The sequence below is a fragment of the Lytechinus pictus genome, chromosome 7, assembly GCF_037042905.1.
Source record: "Lytechinus pictus isolate F3 Inbred chromosome 7, Lp3.0, whole genome shotgun sequence".
NCBI classification, from domain to species: domain Eukaryota; kingdom Metazoa; phylum Echinodermata; class Echinoidea; order Temnopleuroida; family Toxopneustidae; genus Lytechinus; species Lytechinus pictus.
In genome coordinates this window covers 43,081,128-43,103,434 of record NC_087251.1, presented here as the reverse complement: position 1 = coordinate 43,103,434, position 22,307 = coordinate 43,081,128, and the positions used below count along the sequence as shown (strand labels likewise).

Here is a 22,307-nt window from a genome sequence, read left to right as displayed (position 1 = left end):
TGTACAAAAAATTAAATTTATCTTTTTTAATATTTTTATGGCTACGATTTAGAGGTTATGAATGCATGTAAGAGTTATGAATATTTTAATACCTTTTTAGTTTTTTATTTACTCGAACAAGCCATATTTCAAAGCGCCATCTCCGTCTAACTGCTTTTTGTAGATTCGCTTCCGAGGAAAAAAAACTGAAAAAACTTGAAACTAATCGACGATTTTCATGGTCTTGACGCTCATACTATCATAAACATGGCTTCTTCTAGCAAAAGTAAAGTTCCCAAAGTTGCGAAGGTAAGTTTCCTTTAAATTGCTTCATTCAATAATAACTAAATAATTGATTGCAATTTCTCCAAAAAATATAACACGCTATGAATGTGAACAAAGATCAGTTGTTATTCCGGTCAGGATAAAGTTAGGGTAAACTCGTATCGTCATTGATGTTTTTCTTTAATTTACATGTAACGTTAGAGTAAAGTGGCCAACAACAAAAAATAATTGAATCAAATAAAAATCGTGTTTATTTCCTTAGTATAAATGTTGAATATTTCCATTAAAAAATAAAAATGCAAATTGAAAAAATGATGATGGTTAACAGAATTGCATAATTATTTAGGATGGGGTAGCCAGGCGGCTTCAAAGTTAGAGAGTAAAAATCATTTACTAACGTAAGGTCACTCTCGTACGAAGCCAGGCCTTCTATCCCATAGACCCACACAATGGAAGCCAAAACCTGAAACTTTCACCCCCGAGATTTCTACTTTCCTTCTAAAAGATCTAGCCTTCTAGGCCTAGCTCTAATTCTAAATCATGTATGATGGGGGGACCTAAAAGCTACGCACTTTGTTTTCAAACAATAAAAACTATCCCAATTTTAATATTTCAACAAATATCTTTCACTAATTTGTGGCAAACATTCTAAAGATCATTAACCAAGAAGAAAATATCGCAAAACTCACTAATACGAAAATCCCGCCGTGTTTTCCGAACCGGTATTTTATAGATGGCAAATATAGCGATCTTCAACGCTTATATATAAGCGTCGAAATTTGTAGCCATCTCCTTGTATTAGTCTATATTATACGACGTGTCAAATTGTAGCGAACTAGTTCGCTATTTCCAGATCTCCTCTATATATATATACACGACGGGAAATTGTAGCGTGTAGCGAACTAGTTCGCTATTTTCCAGATCTCCTGTATATACATACGATGGGAAATTGTAGCGAACTAGTTCGCTATTTTCCAGATCTCCTCTATATATATATACACGACGGGAAATTGTAGCGAACTAGTTCGCTATTTTCCAGATCTCCTATATATACATACGATGGGAAATTGTAGCGAACTAGTTCGCTATTTTCCAGATCTCCTCTTAACGACGGGAAATTGTAGCGAACTAGTTCGCTATTTTCCAGATCTCCTCTATATACATACGATGGGAAATTGTAGCGAACTAGTTCGCTATTTTCCAATTCTCCTCTATGTATACGATGGGAAATTGTAGCGAACTAGTTCGCTATTTTCCAGATCTCCTCTATATATATATACACGACGGGAAATTGTAGCGAACTAGTTCGCTATTTTCCAGATCTCCTGTATATACATACGATGGGAAATTGTAGCGAACTAGTTCGCTATTTTCCAGATCTCCTCTTAACGACGGGAAATTGTAGCGAACTAGTTCGCTATTTTCCAGATCTCCTCTATATACATACGATGGGAAATTGTAGCGAACTAGTTCGCTATTTTCCAGATCTCCTCTATATACATACGACGGGAAATTGTAGCGAACTAGTTCGCTACAATTTCCCGTCGTGTATATATATATAGAGGAGATCTGGAAAATAGCGAACTAGTTCGCTACAATTTCCCATCGTATACATAGAGGAGAATTGGAAAATAGCGAACTAGTTCGCTACAATTTCCCATCGTATGTATATAGAGGAGATCTGGAAAATAGCGAACTAGTTCGCTACAATTTCCCGTCGTTAAGAGGAGATCTGGAAAATAGCGAACTAGTTCGCTACAATTTCCCATCGTATGTATATATAGGAGATCTGGAAAATAGCGAACTAGTTCGCTACAATTTCCCGTCGTGTATATATATATACAGGAGATCTGGAAAATAGCGAACTAGTTCGCTACAATTTCCCATCGTATGTATATACAGGAGATCTGGAAAATAGCGAACTAGTTCGCTACAATTTCCCGTCGTGTATATATATATATAGAGGAGATCTGGAAATAGCGAACTAGTTCGCTACAATTTCCCGTCGTATGTATATAGAGGAGATCTGGAAAATAGCGAACTAGTTCGCTACAATTTCCCGTCGTGTATATATATATAGAGGAGATCTGGAAATAGCGAACTAGTTCGCTACAATTTGACACGTCGTATAATATAGACTAATACAAGGAGATGGCTACAAATTTCGACGCTTATATATAAGCGTTTAAGATCGCTATATTTGCCATCTTATAATTTCCCTTTCCGAACACCTTGATTTCGCCACCCGATGTAGAAGGGGTCCTAAAGCTACGCACTCGATTTATCATGCAAAAAAATAGTATTTCCTGTGCCTCAATTTCTAGAATATATTCATAATATTTTAGGATAAAATGAAATTTAAGTGAATATAACTCTAAAATTCCAAAAAGTTTTTGGTTTTCTCTGCATTTAGAGATTTACTGCAGCCTCTGTAGAAGAAAATGAATAGGAATCGTTCGTCACACTGCAGTCACAGTTCCACACACAGAGTGCGCATTTGCCATTAAAAACTGCATGCGCGATTAGTGGTGCATAGCTTTAGGACCCGCGTAGCTTTAGGACCCCCTACCATACATTGGATAAAACTTCATTTCCGACATTTCTACACTCTCGTTGTTATTTTTAAAACAAGAATTCATCAAAAAAATGAAAAAATATTGTGAAAAGACGGAAGAGACTTGCCCGATGTTTACGCCGCCATCTTGTTTCTTATTGTACTTCCCCAACGTTACGCGACGCTCGCGTCCGTAACGTTGGGGAAGTACAAATTTTACTGCACACAGCAAAATTTTTTGCCCTTTTCACCGCATTCACAACACCCAAAAATGGTCATGGTTTTGAGAGAAAAATCAAAGTTCAACGCATTTCTGACATATGATCCCGTTATCCAAATTAGATGATTTTGGTAGGGTGTCTGAAGCCATACTGAAAAGTGTCAGCATAAAACAGGCTGATTTCATGGATTTAGGGGAAAATATGGCACATTTTTTCGGGAAGTTCAGGCTGCTAGAAAAATGTTATCTGAATTGATTATTAACTTGTGTTTGGCATGTATGGAAAGAGAAAATTCAGGGGCTTCTTTTGATAGTAAGCAGGGTTGTAATAAAAAACGTTTTTTATTAAAAAAAACAAATAAAACGTTTTTTATTGTTTTAAAACGTTTTGAATCGTTTTAAAACGTTTTTTTTTCAACGAATGATGCAATTTTCTGTAAATCAATTAAACTATACACTTAATACAGTATGATTTAAGCTCTTGATGTTTTAAATAAGAGATGACCACAATTTTTTTAATGAATTTCCAACAGAAAAGTTCATATTTCCCCAAAAATTACTAACTCATGGAAATTGAATGCCTACAAAAAAAAGTTAGTTGATATTTTATTTCTAATACATGTACATATACATGTAGTCCCGACTCCCGATATATATTGAGTCTTGTCAAGGGGGGGGCAAGAAGAGTTTGCACAATGGAAGAAATTGACGTACATGGGGTTCAAGCTTAATTTCATTACAGTTATGCTTTATTTCATTTGAATCAATTATACCAATTTTAGTGCATGAAATACAAATTCTATTCAAATCTATAAATAAAATTATAAAGCCCTTGAACTATTTATTTTTTAATTCAGGAATTCTGATCATATAAAAAAAAAATCAGTATAGGCCTACTATAGAATGTTTTTTTAACCCTAAAAAGACTGGGAGGGGCTGATTCAGCCCCCCTTGTCATTTTTCGCGATAAATTTGCACAATGGAAGAAATTGACGTACATGGGGTTTCAAAGCTTAATTTCATAACCGGTAAATCAATATGCTTTATTTCATTTTCGCGATAAATCTGCTGCGCATTTTTTTACCGCCTCACTCAGATTTTCCTTTTTTGAGTCTCACGCAACTTTTGCAACCCCCTGGTATGCGGTTCCGAAATTACACAACATTTTGTAAGTGCATGCAGACCAAAAATTGCTCAAAAACGTGAATTCTTGTACAAATCCAATGCAAATAATGTTTTTAGCCAAAATTCATAAATGTGTCATTAGTTTCCTTTTACCAATGAAAATCAATTAATTTCACCTTGTTTACGGTCAAAATATAGCCCCTTACTATTTCCATTGAAAAAATAAAATACATAAGAAAATAAATGTGATGTTGAATTTTTTTTAAAGAACATTTGATCAGATTCCTATAAAGAGTCTGTGAACCAAAAATGAGCATTTCACTTTTTCAGGGGCATTATTTAGTTAATTAGAGCAAACTTTTGATTTTACACATAAATTAGCAATGAGATTTATGCACAATTTGATTTATAGTTTTTTAGATTATGCCATGGGTAATGCATGTGCCAATTTTCATTGTGATCCCGCGATTGACGGCCCAGGTCATAAGGCCCCCGTCAGTCTTCTAGGAAACTAAATAGCCCAGTCTATCTAGGTTAATACCGGTAATGTTTTTTTTTTACTTTTTAACTTATGTGCAGATTTTTAAAACTTTTTTTATTACAAATATAAATTTTTGGCAATAATTTTCCAATCATTAACAATAAGTAAAAATAATGATACAGATTCAAATATTGGCAAGAACTCACATTGGGTGTATACATGAAATCTTGTTTTTGAGCAATTCGGGATCTGATAATATGCAATTGTGGTGTATATCATAACTGCATACCCATGCATGCATCCCCAAATTTTTTAGGGGCCATTAATGTCCCCTGGAATTGTTAGGGTTAAGGTTTGCTAGCTGATTATCTTATATTGTTTAAAGTACCTTTCTTCATCTTTACGAAGCACAAAGTTTTACCTGCTTTTGTGTGTACGGTGTGTCTCAAGAGTATGTCAGGTTTACAGTCTATCTGTAAAATATTATTGTGCTTGTGCAACACTTCCATTTCATTTAAGTACTTCTATTACATGTACATGTATTTGAGCTCATTTTAAAGTGTTTCTTTCCCTGTCCAAAAAGTGAGCACAACACTCAGATATGTTTGTTAAAATGAGAATAATCTTAATATGGATTGATGTGCACAATTGAACAGGGAGAAGAGGAACATGACAAAGCAATGGAGAAAGAAAGAATGAAGGGGGAAAGAGAAAGAGGAGAAAAGGAGTGGTGTTGAAAAAGAGTTTTAGTTAGAAGAAAATAATACACCACTTCAGAAATAACAGTATAAAAAAAAAACATTCATCTAAAATTACATCCATGCAAATTTATAACACACAAGTCTATGCGGTGTTTTAAAACACGTTTTTTTTGTAAAAAAAAACGGGTGTTTTAAAACGCGTTTTAAAACATGTTTTAAAACACACCGTTTAAAACGAACCAGATCACAATGAAAAATTGCGACAAAGCGAAAAAAAATCGTTAGAAAACGCATGGGGAAATGGCAATCTCAACACACACACAAATAAGGGTTTGCAATTAATCTCTAAATCCTTATTCAAAATGATCATATATATGATCATTTTGAATAAGGATTTAGAGATTAATTGCAAACCCTTATTTGTGTGTGTGTTGAGATTGCCATTTCCCCATGCGTTTTCTAACGATTTTTTTTCGCTTTGTCGCAATTTTTCATTGTGATCTGGTTTCCAAATCTTTATAAAAATCATACCATCAGAAAGAGCATAAAAAATTATATTGGACTCTTTATGGACAAGTTTTTGGCATTAATGATAAATTTATAACAGCTCTCGGAAGCTAAAAATTTGGAATTGTGTGTGTCCATTTCTTAACTACACAGTCTATGGCAGAGAAATGCTGAAAATTGTCCTAATTTCATTCTTCTTTTTTGCAGCCAATAATTGGATTTTTTTTTCAAAAATGTTACATTTCTGTCAGTCTGAATGTCATTTCTCCTCAAATTCACAAAGACACCCTAATTTTGGTATCAAATTAAAGAAAATAAAATGCTCCAAATAACCTACTTTACATTTGCAACCATCCTGCCTGTGGAGAATCTACAGGTAGGACTATGGTATGCCAATGCTGTACATAGCACACACTTTAAAATATCACTTTTGTGATCAAAATTATTAATTTCCATAGTTACAATTTATTTTTCATTAGTAATTTTTGTATTCACCAGAGCACTCAAAAACTTGTATTTTTGGCATATTTTTGTGTACGCCCTCTATTGGTGGAAAGTAATATGGCAAGAAAATTTTCATTTTTCAATCTCTATTTTTAATTAAGAAAAAATAATTCAAAGAATCAAATTTACACAAGAGCCAAGTTTTATGATGAATAGCTTTATTGAAAACTGACAGTATAAGAAAATCAAGCATTTGTCCCTTAGAAAAAGAGAAAATAAGCCAAAATTGCCACCCTTATTTTGCCACACATGGAGATGTAACTGAGAACAAGGTTATATCATAACCTTGTTCATTGAATGAGTGGTTACTACCTAACCCAGGGAGCTCCGGCCCGCATCTTGGCAGAATGGCACTCACCGACCCGCAAAGCGGGCCGGAGCCCAGGACTCGTCCGTGTAATACTAGGCAGACAAATGCTCTCCAAAATGGGGTAGAATGGGGTCGCAATAGCACACCAAATAAAAGGGGGAAAATAAATTATGCACTTACCTCAATTATATGGATGAACGTCTATTGTGACACAGAATCCTGACATCAAGGCACAAACTGGACCCTCAAAAGAAAGGAAAAGTTCTGTCTCGTTCGTTCTCTTCCTGTCAATATTGAAAACAAAATGGCCGATCGATACCAAGAACGAACGCGACAGAGGTCTAACTTTTCCTTTCCTTCCCCCACTACTCCAGAAAGCCCAATGCAAAACTGCACACAAAATATCTGCACTCTGTGTGTAGTTGTGTGTTTCAGCTGTGTGTGTGTTGTTGTGACAGATTATTCTACAGAGCCTATTGGGAGCATTTGGCTGAATTTCATTCGAAATTCATTTGATTATTAATATTACCCAAAAACCGATTCATGGATTACTACGAAATTTGGTAAATTTCTATTTTGCACTATTTTCATCAAGATCTGAAAAAATCAAACAGTTTAATGAAGTGGTTGATGAGATAGAAACATCTTGCGGTCTCCCTATTTTATCTGTGCAAATGCCGATTTTAATTATTAGCTATCAATAATTTTGATATAGAAATCTGTAAATAATGATAATTTACTTACCAAACGGACCTCTTTCGGCTCTGAGCATCAGACGTCTTCAATCTGCCGATATGTCAGATTTTTGGGATCGAGCCATATTGGAAGGGTGTCAAATTTCCCGCCGTTGCGATAGATAGAACATGTGCGATCTCGGCGGCAATATTTCTGGTGGAACACTGCATGGTCAATTAAGAATTATACTAAAACTATTTACAACTGTGATATCACATGGTTTTAGCTTATTTGCTTTATTTTTTTCAAGTTCAAAATATAAAAAGGTGTGTATTCTGATTTGTTAAAATTTGTTTTCTATTGTACAGCCACTCACGCAAGCCAACTGTGTAGTAGAAATCCGCGTATTTGTGTGTGTTTGATTTTACATGCAATTAAGTGTATCAGCAGTTTCATGTACTTCTGCATCAAATTTACATGACAATTGTTTAATAATTGTTTATATTTTAAATTAATTATGCAAATAAGCATATGAAATTTGCCCTAAATTGACCATGAAAAACACAATTTGCATTGACCTTGTACATGTATGGAATCACTTTTTTGAGCAATTTTGGTTCCGACATGCACATACAAAACCGCGCACCCGGGCATCGCTAATTTGGTCTTGAATGATGCGCAAGACTTGAAAGTAAAAAGTCAGCGAGCGGTGCGGTCAAAAAATTTCGCGCGACAGCATAGTGACAAAATTTGTCGAGGGGCGGGGGCTCAAATTGACCCCCCCCCCAGTTTGATAAGGGTTGATATTGAATTAGGGGCTTATAATAGGCCTTAAATGCACACTCAGACCTAACTGAGAAACATAAGCATGGCTTACAAGACATGTTCAAAAGAGTGTGAAATACTGTATACATTTTTTTCTCATATCCAATGTTTTTATTCATAATTATGTTTGGGGTAAGTTGGAACATGTTCCAAAAAGCCCCTTTAATTTTGTTCCAACTAACCCCAGAGGCCCATTTGACATTTACAAACTTACAGCACAAATAAGGGACTTCACCATGGCATAATAATAACCTTGTTTTGTAGCTTGGTACAAGTGTCCATTATACCCCAAAACTGGCCAACTTGATCTATAAACTTCTCTGAGATAATAAAACATTTCTGAAAGAGAAAAAAATTACTCAGAAGGTGAGAAAAAAAAACTTCCTTTAACTTCACCAATATGGTGGATTGCTGTTGATAATGGCAATAAATTGAGGGCAGTATTGCATAAATTTATTTAAAGGCGTTAAAGATAATTACAATGTTTCAACTTACCCTGCATTCCAACTAACCCCAATCTCCCCTACATTAATGTAAAAATACTTACTGTATGTTTTTTTTTTATTCATTTTCCAACAGGTTAAAAACAAAATGCCTGCAGAGGTGCAGATTACTGCAGAACAGATCCTCAGAGAGGCCAAGGAAAGAGAACTTGAGTTGGTTCCTCCTGTAAGTATATCAAAGACTATATATCTTTTCATTCATTCATTCATCCATTCATTCATTTTCTTGCTCTGTCCCATCTTTTCTTACAACCCTTGATCTTTTCTCATATGAATCAGTCATTAAAAGAATTCTTTATGATCTCTCTCTAGACTTATCATGCATTTTCATGTATGTGGAAGCGCCGTGGTGTAGCGGTTCTGACTCTCGCCTTGTAATCAGAGGGCTGTGTGTTCGAATCCCACCATGGCCAGCATCCTTTGGCAAGGCGTCAATCCACACTTTGCCACTCTCACCCAGGTGCTAATTGGGTACCGGTAGGAAACAACCGTCATTGTGGTTGGTTTAGCAAGTGTGCGCCTAACAGGCTGCTTAAAATGCTATGAATCCAGTGACCGGGTAATAATAGTTGTGAAGCGCTTTGAGCAGTCGTAAATTGATAAAGCGCTATATAAATGACAATCAGTATTATTATGTTATTATCATTATGTATTATCATGTTTTACTGTGTAAATCATCATTTCTCGGAAAATGTAGACCCATTTCATGTCCTCATCCCATGAACTAACCTTTTTTGGCGAATCAACTCATTGACAGTAGATGCCCAATTCCTTAATTTGTTAACATTAATGACCCAACAGACCCGAATTCTCTAGAATTCTTGATGACTACCACATTGTTATGGAAATATTCAGAATGTAATCCATATAGTTCTCTTTCAATACTTTTGTATCTTATAGAATGGGCATTGACATATCAGAATCAGAAAAAAATATGACAGTTTCCGTTGATATCAGATCCATTCAGAATTTATTGTGACAATCCAAATCCATACAAACTGACGTTCTGGGGAATAGTTGAAGAAGTGTTTTGTCAGTGATTTTCAGCTACAGCCAGATGTTTTAAGCTACTTGAAATTCATTTGAATGGCTTGAGAGCAAAATTAGCCAATGTTTCATTATGAGTTTTGCCATTGGTTTTCACCAATAGTTAGATGTTATAAGCTACTGGAAATCCTTGCATTTGATTGGCTAAGAGCAAGTTAGCCAGTGAAAAATCACTGACAAAACTCTTCATGAAACACTCCCATGAATAATAAAATGGAATTACATGAATAATCTATCTATCCCTTCCAACAAATTACAGCCTCCAAAGCAAAAGATTACAGACCCAGATGAACTGCAAGAATACAGACTGAGAAAGAGGAAAGAATTTGAGGATAACATCCGCAAAAACCGTTCTATGGTGGGAAACTGGATCAAGTATGCCAAGTGGGAAGAGAGTCAAAATGAAATTGCTCGGTAAGGATTATAAGCATAGAGAATGTATGTATGTAGAATTGCTTTTACCGAATTTATGGCTTTTCCTATTTTTTTTTTAGTCTCTATCTGTTTAAATATTTCTTGTTGGTATACAAAATGATCATTCTTTACCATCTCCAAATTGTCATCTTATCTACAATTTGATATATAACTGTTTATTTGAATTTTTTTTTTCATTTTAAAGGGTCCAGAGATGTTTAATATATTTTCCACAAAAAAATGTTAGCATAATAAAAACTCGATATATGGATGATTTGATAAACAGTGTTTCCGATGTTACAAGGAAAAAATATTTTTTTATATATACTAATATTATTCAAGCCATGTATATATTTTTACTGTATATGTATCATTTTTATATATACTTAGAAAAGAAAAAAAACACCTTAATTGATTTAGAAAACAAAAATAAATCTCAACTTGATATTGATGGCAAATCAATACTGGAGAAATAGGAATAGGGGTTGATCTGACTTAACTCTTAATATTTGAATAAATCTTTTATATTACATGGATGTGAGAGTTCATTTTTTAAAGCTTTTTTGTTTGTGATTATCCCATTATTTTCCTATTCTTTTTGCATAATTTCCTCTGTGAAAAAGCTTTTCATTTTATTCAGTTCTTTGTATTTGTGTTCACAGCACTGATATTAAGATCCCTTCAAAATCAAATGTTATGTTTATGATCGCATAGAATTCAATATATAAAGTTTCCACTTGTTTGTTTATACATTTTCTTTTTCCACAGAGCAAGATCAATTTGGGAAAGAGCTTTGGATGTGGAGCACAGAAATGTCACAATCTGGTTGAAATATGCAGAGATGGAAATGAAGTAAGTCTATACATGTAGGTGCCATTAAAGTGATTAAATCTGTGTAGTAAAATTTTCCCCATAATCTAATGAATAATTGTTTATGCTGATTTATGCATGAAATTAACAGTATACTCTAATTATCTTTTTACAGCCCTAATACTGCATTTATTGCTATTTCTTTGTTACAGACTTAAGAATTGTGATCAAATGCACTTTGGGCAAAAAAACGTTTTACTTTAATTTTCTTTTTTTGAATACTTTTTTTGTGCTTTTTTTCAGTGGAAATTATCTTTATTCTGATAGTAAACAATATGAAATTAGTTAAGTTTAATGACTAAAAGTAGAAATAATCATACATTTTATGAAGTTTGGCTAAAAACATGATTTTTATTGTAGAGGAAATCATATTTTTAACCAATTATGGTTTATCAGGCACTTATTTGGTGTTTGGCGTTCAACGATTAAAGGGATAGAGCCTCGTCGATCTGGCGCTGCACAGCGGCTGCCGAGCCCACGATCAATTGGGCAAAGCAAATTTTCGGAGTATTTCATTTCATGTCTATTTCGAACAATAAATTATGGATTTATCATTATCATTTATCATTTTTATATATTTCATCATTTCTGTGTTAATAATAGTTTTGGGTGTTCTTAATTCTTGTAGACACAAACAGATCAACCATTCTCGTAACATCTGGGATCGAGCCATCACGATCCTACCTCGCGTCAATCAGTTCTGGTACAAGTACACCTACATGGAGGAGCTGGTGGGTAATGTGGGCGGAGCCAGACAGGTGTTTGAACGATGGATGCAGTGGGAACCCGAAGAACAAGCCTGGTTCTCATACATCAAGATGGAGCTGAGATACAAGGAGACGGAACGTGCTAGAGCAATCTACGAAAGATATATCCTTTACATATCAGCACTTTCCCTTGAAATGTTACCAACTCTTGCACGTCGATGACATTCCCTCCTACTTCTTTCTGTCTGTGCGCAGTCTGGAATTTGTCGTAGTTGTAGTTCATTACCTGTTGGTGAAGGCATATTGCTTTTCTATACCAAGAGCTTTAATTTTCACACAGCATACCATATTAAGGTATTGCTGTTTGATTTAATTCTGTTTTTTGTTTTGTTTTAAGTTGTTTTCATTTAGAAATGAACATATAATTGATATTTTGAATCAACTTTAATAATTGATGATTGTGAAAACTTTAAAGGGTGGGATTAAATATTGAATGTAGTGTGATGCAATTTGGTAATATGAGAAGCTTGAATTGGCAAATTATTGAATGTGATGTCTATACAGAAAAGTAACTACACTTAGGCCTATCCATTTTGGTTAGGGGGTGTAGCCTTTCTTTTCACTTCTTTATTTGTACTTTGCCCTTGAACCTTGAAGAGTAATCCCTTTCAGCAACTTCAAAGATATCCGAGAATGAAAACATTCTGTTAATCAGTGGGAAGTGCCATGGTGAAGTAATTTGAAATTTAATTTATATACACTAAAAGTGAGTGCCCTTGGCATATAGTATGATTTTTTTTTTCCAAGGCCTTAATTCACACATTACGTTATGAATTTATAGCATGCAGGGCCATGCAGCTCAAATGTAAATGTTATTAATTCTTCTGTATTTAATAGGGCCAGCACATTAATATCTCTATATTCATCTTCAAATGAACAATATTTGCATTTAAATGTGCAAAGGCAGCATTCTGCACACTTAATATTTTCCATTATAAATATTTTGCATACCATATTTATTTCCTTGACTGAGAACCACTTGTCTATGTGCATCCCGAGGTGAAGAACTGGATCAAATTTGCTGGATTTGAAGAATCCCACAACTACGTCAGCCTGTCTAGGGGCGTCTATGAGAGGGCCGTAGCGTTCTATGAAGATCACATGGACGAGAAACTCTACATAGCATTTGCAAAGTTTGAAGAGAGACAGAAAGAAGTAAGTCAACTTTGGTCACATGGTTCATTTAGAAATTGAACGCTTGCAGAAATCTTTATCAGTTCTTGGCTCTATGACAAACAAAATAAAGATATAGTTAAGAAGTATAATTTATATATTTTCAGTGGCATAATAAAGATACATGTATTATGATAATTCCTATAATATTGTCAAGTGATTCAGTTTTGAATTTGCTATTTCAATGTTAAAATTTCAAAGACATAACAAAACTTGATATATTTTACTTTTTTGTTCTTTAAAGTTAATGAATTTTGACAGATTTTGTTATATGCTTGTTTGTTGAACACAGCATGAAAGAGCGAAGGTGATCTATAAGTATGCACTGGACAACTTGGATAAGGAGCATGCTCAAGAACTGTTTAAGAACTACACCATTCATGAGAAGAGATACGGAGACAGGGCTGGTATAGAGGACGTCATTATCAGCAAGAGAAGGTTTCAATATGAAGAAGTAAGTCACTTTTTGTTACAAGCTACTGAGGTCCTTGCATCTGATTGGCTCAGAGCATAAACTATCAGTGAAAATTAATGATTATTTGTTCTATGAAATGCTCCCCTCGGGTTGATACTCTTCGGGAAGTACATTTTTTGGCAACTCTGTTTTAAGGTACACACATTCAACCCCAATTTGTGGGACCTTCAAGAAGCAATTTGTCTGTTTTCTAGTTCATGTGAACTCTCAAATTATCATGGCTTTTAATGATAAATAATGATAATACATAGGATTTATACAGCGTCTTTTCCATTTTGATTAAATGCTTAAGGCGCTTCGAAAACAGCAAAAACAAAAGTGAAGATAAGTACAAGAAAAGATACATTAAAAAAAAAGGTGTCTGTCTTCAAATCTAGTACCTGCTAATGGACAAATGCAATTTTAGGTGGCCCTTAAAGGATGTTGCAGAGTATGAGTTCTTTGAGCAAAGGCTCGATTGCCCTAGGATTTTTTTTTTAATAAGTTAAAGGCCTTATTGGGTCATTTCCATGAGGCACCTTCATTCAAACCCCTAGATGTGAAAGGTAAAAGAAAGTAGTTACAGCAAAAAAATATTTTTAAGAGAAAGTCTATAAAATCAATGTTAAATGCCACCATATAATGATAGATCTAGATCTGGTACATTGAAATAAATAAGAAATAGAAGTTAAAAGACACATGGATATATGGTTATTAAGCACTTCTGTTAAGAAGAAATGATAAAAAAGTATTGATTAAGATGATTTAGGATTATTTTGACAATTTTGACAATTTTGCAAATGAATTTTATTTGTCTTCCAACCAACTAACACATGTCCTTCAATCTAATAATAATACATAACATTTATAAGGCGCTTACTACTGACGTTTCTAAGCGCACTGTGTTCTGTTTATGGTTTGTACTTGGGATTAAAAGGAAAAAAAATGTAGCAGGGGAAAATGACACAAAAAATAATGCAACTATAGGCCTACTAATAATAAAAAATCAAAACTGGTGTGCACCTCCGATTGACCGACCCACAACTGTGAATCATCTATTAAACAGGTAGGTTTTGAGTAGGGTTTCGAACTGATTCACAGACTTGGCATTACGAATGTAAGATGGTAGCCTATTCCAAAGGGTAGGGGCAATCGAAGAAAAAGTGCAGTCACCATACTTTGTAGAGGTTCGAGGTCCAGGAGTTAACTGCATTGTAGACGATGAACGGAGCGGTCTTGAGGAGGTACTAGAGCGTAAAGAAATGAGATCTGTAAGATATTCTGGGGATTAGCCATTGAGAATTTTGAAGGTGAGAAGGAGAACTTTGAAAAGAGATACAGTGATGTATGGGGAGCCAATGAAGAGAACGCAGAATTGGAGTTATGTGCTCGGATTTCCTTCTGAGAGAGGACTAATCTAGCAGCAGAGTTTTGAACTCGTAAACAAATGTGAACACTCTTGCTTCGATTCCTCAGAGTTCTTTATTTTGTGTTTTGTAGAACGTAATAGCCGACACTCGGGACTATGCTGTATGCTCCCCCTTCTGGGTCTTCACTGTTTGTTTTTTTGTTGTTTTTTTTGTAGGAGGTGAAAGCCAACCCTCACAACTACGATGCATGGTTTGACTACCTGCGTCTGATGGAGACTGGTGGTGACATTGAGACAGTGAGAGATCTGTATGAGAGAGCTATCGCTAACATTCCACCTGCTCAGGAGAAGAGATTATGGAGGAGATATATCTATCTATGGATCAACTACGCCGTCTACGAAGAATTAGAAGTCAGGGTAAGTTGTTGCTTATGATATTAACCGGCTGTGTACATGTACTTCTGAAACCTGATGACCAGTAACTTGTCATTTTTGTCTCGCCTGCATAGCAGAGCAAGACTATAGGCGCCGCTGTTCTGCCGGCGACGGCGGCGTCGTCAACATTGAAATGTCATCACAACTTAGAAAGTGTAAGGATGTAGTCAATGAAACTTGGACATAAGGTTAATCAAGTATTACTGAACATCCTGCCTGAGTTTCAGGTCACATGACCAAGGTCAAAGGTCACTTAGGGTCATTTGTCTGCATGTCCATAAGAAACCTGATCACCATAATTTGTGACTTGTTCACAGAATTAAATGTGTCAATAAAGGGCATTAACATTGATATTACCCCTGCCCAAAAAAACGATGAACACGTCCCACTGAAGACAGCACGGGATGGGCGAGACAATGCCTTGGTTTGGTCCTGTCCCCCCCCCCCCCCCTTTTGATTCAGTGTTGGAAAGTTCTATATTCCAATTCATGATTATTATGAATGAAAGTGAACATAGAACACGTATTGATAACACTGATTTCAGGGTTAAATAAATATTATTTGAAATATATCAAGCAACAATCTTAGCTAGACTAGTTTATGTCTTGCCTACATTTGTTGGTGGACACATTTGACCAGCTCCATTTCATTGCTATCTTGTTTTTGAAGGATTCGGAAAAGACGCGTGAAGTTTACAAGGCGTGCCTGGACCTGATCCCTCATAAGAAGTTTACATTTGCTAAGATGTGGGTGCTGATGGCTCAGTTTGAAGTCAGACAGAAAGAACTTCAGAAAGCAAGGAGAGTCATGGTAAGTATTATTAAGCATCGTTCTCGAGCAACATGTACAGGTATATCGCAGGAAACATGCTTTTTATTCAATTCACTTTAATCACATCCATTTAAACAGGGTAATAATACATACAATATATAAACAATAAAAAAGAACAATCATTATAATGACAAAAAGAAAGGGTTAATTTAAGCCAACATGCAGTGGATGTAGGAGATTGGCAAAGGCCTATCGAGGCCAATCCCCTTAGTTCTGCGCATTGGTTAAAAACAAAAGAAAGCAAAATGATTGATTAAACAGTTACATTTACAGCACAAACATTAACATAAACTGGGATTGTTGAACTTCATACTTTGGCAACCAAACTGAATGTTCTTTAGAAAAGATGCATAATATCAATTTCTGAGAGTTGAAAATAATCATGGTGGTCAATGTAAGTCCATATCAGTTATGACAGGAAATGATTTAGAGGTGTATTTTTGGAGTATGCTTTAAAGTCTATGTGAATATGAAAGACTTAAGAAAATCACATGATTATCAATCCGGAAAATAATCACACCATATCTGAAAGAATTTCTATCTCCTACTACAAAATTCAAAATGTTTAAAAAAAATATATTTTGAAGATTATCTGCCGACCTTGCTGAAATTGTTTGCCTCTTTTTTCTATTTCATTGAAAAGTTACAATACTATCATATTACCATGGTCATTCATGTTATGTAAGTGAAGCAAACATTGAGAAAAATAAGGGTCAAGTGTACTTTTACAAAAATTAATTATTTTCTGTAAGTGTCCTATCAATACAAGATTTTTACGAGTTGTACAAGTCTTTTACTGTTTAGATTTCATATCAAGTGATGTTTTCAAATCCTAATACCAGACCTGTTAACCTCTGGGAATGAAAATTGTATTCTGTGATAAAAAAAAAATGTATTCTGTGAAAAAAAAAACTGTATTTTTCCCCAAAAAATGTATTTCATAATCAAATGCGTGGCGCGCGCGCGCTCATCGCGGCGCTCAAGCTGCATGCAAGCTAAAATGCAGACTACTCTTGCAGATTAAAAAAAAAACATTGAAACATATGTATATCTCACCCTGGTTTTAACAAAATGATTGAAAAAAAAACAAGTTACCTGAAATTACATTGATCCAATGACCATATTTGTGTAAGTTTTATGAAAAAAAAACATATAGAGATGATTTTTCTCAATAAATTACGATTTTGTAAAACTGTCGTATTTTGGTTGCAAAAACGTACTAAATACGCTAAAAACGTGCTGGTTGGCAGCTCTGTAATGACATATACTTCTTCAAGAAGTATACATCAAAATGTAAAAAAAACATTTTTTGTTGATTGATTCCTTCAGGGTACAGCAATTGGAAAGTGTCCAAAAGACAAGTTGTTCAAGTCATACATAGAGATGGAGCTTCAGCTTAGAGAGTTTGATCGGTGTAGGGTTCTATATGAGAAGTTCTTGGAATTCAACCCTGCTAACTGTACTACATGGATGAAGGTAAGGACATGATTGATTCCACCCCCCCCCCCTTCAACTTGGATGCATGTTGGAAGCTTTGTTTCATAGAAATAGTGAAAAAATACTTGAAAATATGAAGAAGAATGTTATTTTATTCTTTTAATTTCACAGGTATGGTTATTTACAAGTATTTATGCATAATATTGTGGTAAATGGATGAGAATGATTAGATAATGAGAAACATATTACACTTTCAAAGAATTTCTCACATTTATTTTATAACTGAATCATATTTTGCTTCCAATATATTTTAAGCTTTTCTTTAGGATGTTGGTGACAAAGGCACAGCTTTATTAAACGCCCCATTTCACTGATAGATAGATAGATAGATAGATAGATGGTTTATTAATAAAAATCAAGACATCATCGCGGCTAAGGCCAAATCGCGATGTATTTACAAGGTAAAAATGACAAAAAATTGTTCACACAATAAAACAGATAATTACAAAATAAATAATACAGATAAAGTATGTTATTGAAATTACTTGTGTTGTGGAATTTTGGAATGGAATATTAACTGGGAAGTAAATTGAGTGTCTGGGAAAGGACTAGTGGGTATGCCATTGTAGTATTCTTAATGGTCTTAACGGTCAGGCCCCAAGTTTTATCTCAGATCTCTTGAAATTAAAATCCCGATCTCATGACCATCACCTACGTAGCTCACAAGATACACTCACACTGCAAGTACCTCCACTCAAGACTAAAGCAACGCTAGGAGAAAGGTCATTTCTTATATCAGCCCCACAACTATGGAACAAACTTCCCCTCGACATTAGGAATTCAACAACTTTACATAATATCAAATTAAAATTAAAAACCTATCTATTCCAATAGTATGTACAGCATCTGGGAAGCTCTTGCAGCGCAATAGAATATATAGAAATATTTTTTGCGCTATATAAATGCATATTATTATTATTATTCTACTGTATGATAAAAACGGGAATATTCAACAGTTTGGCAGTAACATAAAACAATTTGGCAAAAGGTATTTTTATATGAAAAAAAGATAAAGGATATAAAATATATATGATTCATGCATGTGCATAGATATGACTTTAAGAAAACCTTAAGAAAATTTGGATATGATGATTATACTATTACATATCTGATATTCTTTTAATTATAGATTGTTCGCCGTAACTCTTCTTAATCTTTATACATGTGAGATCATGTGGGTTTATTATTTTAGGGTGTCTTCATGAAAATTTTGCTGTTTGTAGGACAAAAAAAATACCACGACACCATTTGTAACTGTAATTAGTTATTTTTATTCATTTATTAAAAGTTTGTAATTGTCTTTGAATATAAGGAACAAAGCAAAGTTCACTCTATTGATATCAATCTCACCTTGCAATATCATTCATTTAATTTTAGTATGCAGAGTTGGAGACTATTCTTGGAGATATCGAGAGATCAAGAGCCATCTACGAACTTGCCATTTGTCAACCTAGACTTGACATGCCAGAGGTTTTGTGGAAGTCTTTCATTGACTTCGAAGTGGAGCAAGAGGAGTGGGATAACGCAAGGAGTCTGTACAGAAGACTACTAGAAAGGACACAACATGTCAAGGTAACTCAAACACACACACACACACACATCAACTTAATTGAAAGAGAAGCGTCCACAGTTATTCAGGGATTTGGTATTTTAGTTTGGTAAAAGGCCCTAGGGAGGGGGGATGTGTGGAAGTTTTCTAAATAACCTGACTCTGTTAGGATTAACAAAAGTATGGTCTTATGTATTTTAGCAGCTTCGCTGCATCCAGGTTCCCATAATGGCTTTTCCGATTCCTTATTGCTATAGCTTATGTAAAAATATGAGGATTGATAGGGATAGGGGAAAGAAATTTAGAGGAATTTCCTTCTCAAGGTCTCAATTGCTATACCTGCAGGATCTTTCTGCTGAGCTCCGAAGCAAGCGGGGGAAGAAGAACAAGAAGAAGATTAAGGTTCTTACAGCTGGTAGAAACCCTATTTGTGCAGGGCAAGTTGATTTAAAATCATTTTATCAGTAATTGATATATGTGTTTTTGATACATCGCAGGTCTGGATAAGCTTTGCCAAGTGTGAGCTGTCGGTCGGATCGGGTGATTGTGTGTTGGGATCGAGACAGATCTATGAAGAAGCAACCAAGGCATTGAAACATGTAGAGGAGAAAGAGGAGAGGCTGATGTTACTGGAGGCTTGGCAGGAATTTGAGGTAAGATGGGTTTTGGAAATCGGGTAAATGGTATGATGGCGATGACTGGCAACCTTGCTTCTCCTGTGAAAGTCTCAAGTGTTTTTGAATAAGATTGCAGATCATTGCCATTTCCTTCTGTTGAATTTGAGCAATATCCATGTAAGTAGTTATCCTTAGTAAATAATGTCTTATTTGTTGATATGATCATCTTGACAAATGGTTAATATTAAATGAACTTAGACCATGTTTGGTGATAATGGAATGCTTGTATTAGTTGCTGCTACAGGTAAACAAACTTGCATAAGTAGAATATTTGTCTCGGTGGAGGCAGTTTCCATTACGCCAGGGTCCCGTAACACAAAGGCTAGTGATTGATTGTACGCTTGATTTTCACTGTTGATTATACATTATAATCAATGCAATTGATCATAGAAAAATGCTCTACAATCATTGCCAAGCTTTGTGATACAGGCTCCAGATTATGCAAAACATGTGTAATTTACATCTTCTTCATAAGTCAAATTTGTCCGAGGCTGAACAGATGTTGCCCAAAAGGATTTGACTTTAACCCTAAAAGGCCGGGGGGGCGGATTCCCCCTCTACATTTTTCACGATAGATCCGCCGCGAGAAATTTTTCAACTGCGCCGCTCGCTGACTTTTTACTACCGCGCCGCTCGCTGACTTTTTACTTTCAGATCTCACGCAACTTGTGTGACCAAATTTGCGATGCCCGGGTACGCGGTTACGAAATTACGCAACATTATATGAGTGCATGTCAGACCCAAAATTGCTCAAAAACGTGAATTCACGTACAAATCCAATGCAAATTGTGTATTTAGCCAAAATTCATAAATGTATCATTATTTCTACTTTTACTGATTAAACTCAATTAATTTTGTCTTGTTTATGATCAGAATTAAGTCTGCAACAATTTCCATTGAAAAAACAATAATAAAAGAAATCCATAAGAAATTTATAAAAAAAAAAATACATGAGAAAAAACTTGCGATACCAATTTTTTTTTTAAAGTACATTTGATTGGGATCCTACAAGAGTCTGTGAATAAAAATTAGCAGTTTTGGGGCCGTATGATAGTTGATTAGAGAAAATGTTTTATTTCATGAATAAATTGGCATATTTAATTCATTAAATGAAAAATCTTATTCTTTCAAAAAAAAATTAACCATACAGCCTTGTAGATTATTTTCGCACACTACCACTGTGCAAATTTTCGCGGCGCTTGTGTGATCAAAGGCGAGATCTCAGAGGGGAGGGGGCGGAGATGGGTCCAAATAACCCGGCTCTTTTAGGGTTAAGTTACCTGTATGTATCTCTTTAGCAAGCCCTTGTGTTTCCCTTACTTTTACCCTACTAAAGCAGGGAAGATATTGATATATTCTGTAATTTTTAAATGGTTACTCATTTCAAAATACCTTTTTTACTCCATAAGGGGGCCATATTGTATAGTTTGGGAACTAAATGCCCTGAGCCATTGTGTATTTTTCCCCTTGTGTTGCGATTCAATTTCAATTTACCAATTTTCAGTTTCATAAACATTTTCCAGCATTCATGTTGTGAAATGTTAGTTTGACCCCCAAAGTATATTTTGTGCTATCCTTCCACCAGACCCTTCCAAGGCCAGACCTTAAATGATTATTTTTTATCAATACCATTTTTTTTCTTTCCAGAATGAATTTGGAGATGATGAGAGCGTAGCAAAGGTTCAAGAGCAGATGCCAAACAAGGTCAAGAAGAGGAGAAAGGTCCAAACAGAAGATGGGGTAAGTAGAAAACTATCCATTGCAGTCGTGCCTTTGTAAGGTCATGTCAAAACTCCTTGAGGGACTGACCCCACCTACAGGAAAACATTATATTTAGGTGGAAGCCCATTGGGCGTTATCTAACGATTTTTGAGACTTAAAAGAAATTTGAGGAAATTATATGATAAATTCTTCACTGTATCAATGAACTGCCTAAGGCTCATTTGCTATTGATTACGGGTAGTAAAAACTATTTGGCCATTTGATCGATTCAGGAAAATTCCCCATGAAATTCTGGCGTTAACAATAATATATGGTATGGGCTTAATTGGGTTTTGTTTCAAAGGGGAATCTATCCCAAATAAAAAGTTGTTTTTTGAGGGAAACAAATTTAGACAAGTTGATAAGTGAGAGTTTGAACAATATCGGATAAATGATAATTTTTAAAAGTTTTAAAAAATGGTAATCACTATATCAATGGAGACTTCAAATTGGCTGCATTTGTGATGTCATAGTGATGTAAGGCAAGGACTACTCTTCCATGTATTCCTATACAAATAATTGCTAAAATCTCATTTTTTCAAAAATGTTACTTCAAATTATATTTTCTTTCATGAGGACATACAGTAATATGCTACCTGGGTTATATTTTTGATTACTGTCCCGGGTGAATATGTACTTTGGAGGAAACCACAAGTCCATGATAATTAATTACATGGCCTATGGAAAAGTTGTCCTTGCCCCTTGTCATGATTTACTTACACAGTTGCCAATTTGAAATATTCATAGTCTAAGGGATCTCAATTTTAAAGCAGCCATAACTTTGTTATTGCTTG

At 34.9% G+C, this 22,307-nt stretch overlaps 1 protein-coding gene across 2 annotated transcripts in view; it reads left to right on the top strand.

The window, feature by feature from the left end:
- Positions 1-110: 110 nt before the first annotated feature.
- Positions 111-22,307, top strand: part of LOC129264378 (crooked neck-like protein 1) — a 31,790-nt gene continuing 9,593 nt past the window's right edge. The window contains exons 1-13 of one of the 2 annotated variants that reach the window (XM_064102758.1): positions 111-288; positions 8,746-8,835; positions 9,976-10,130; positions 10,899-10,982; positions 11,629-11,870; positions 12,747-12,922; positions 13,233-13,394; positions 14,980-15,180; positions 15,868-16,008; positions 17,359-17,505; positions 18,904-19,098; positions 19,573-19,728; positions 21,400-21,492. In XM_064102758.1, coding sequence (XP_063958828.1) covers positions 247-288; positions 8,746-8,835; positions 9,976-10,130; positions 10,899-10,982; positions 11,629-11,870; positions 12,747-12,922; positions 13,233-13,394; positions 14,980-15,180; positions 15,868-16,008; positions 17,359-17,505; positions 18,904-19,098; positions 19,573-19,728; positions 21,400-21,492 — 1,884 coding nt within the window. In that variant the 5' untranslated portion in view covers positions 111-246. The remainder of the gene's footprint in view (positions 289-8,745; positions 8,836-9,975; positions 10,131-10,898; positions 10,983-11,628; positions 11,871-12,746; positions 12,923-13,232; positions 13,395-14,979; positions 15,181-15,867; positions 16,009-17,358; positions 17,506-18,903; positions 19,099-19,572; positions 19,729-21,399; positions 21,493-22,307) is intronic. The other variant, XR_010294232.1, reaches the window with a different exon arrangement.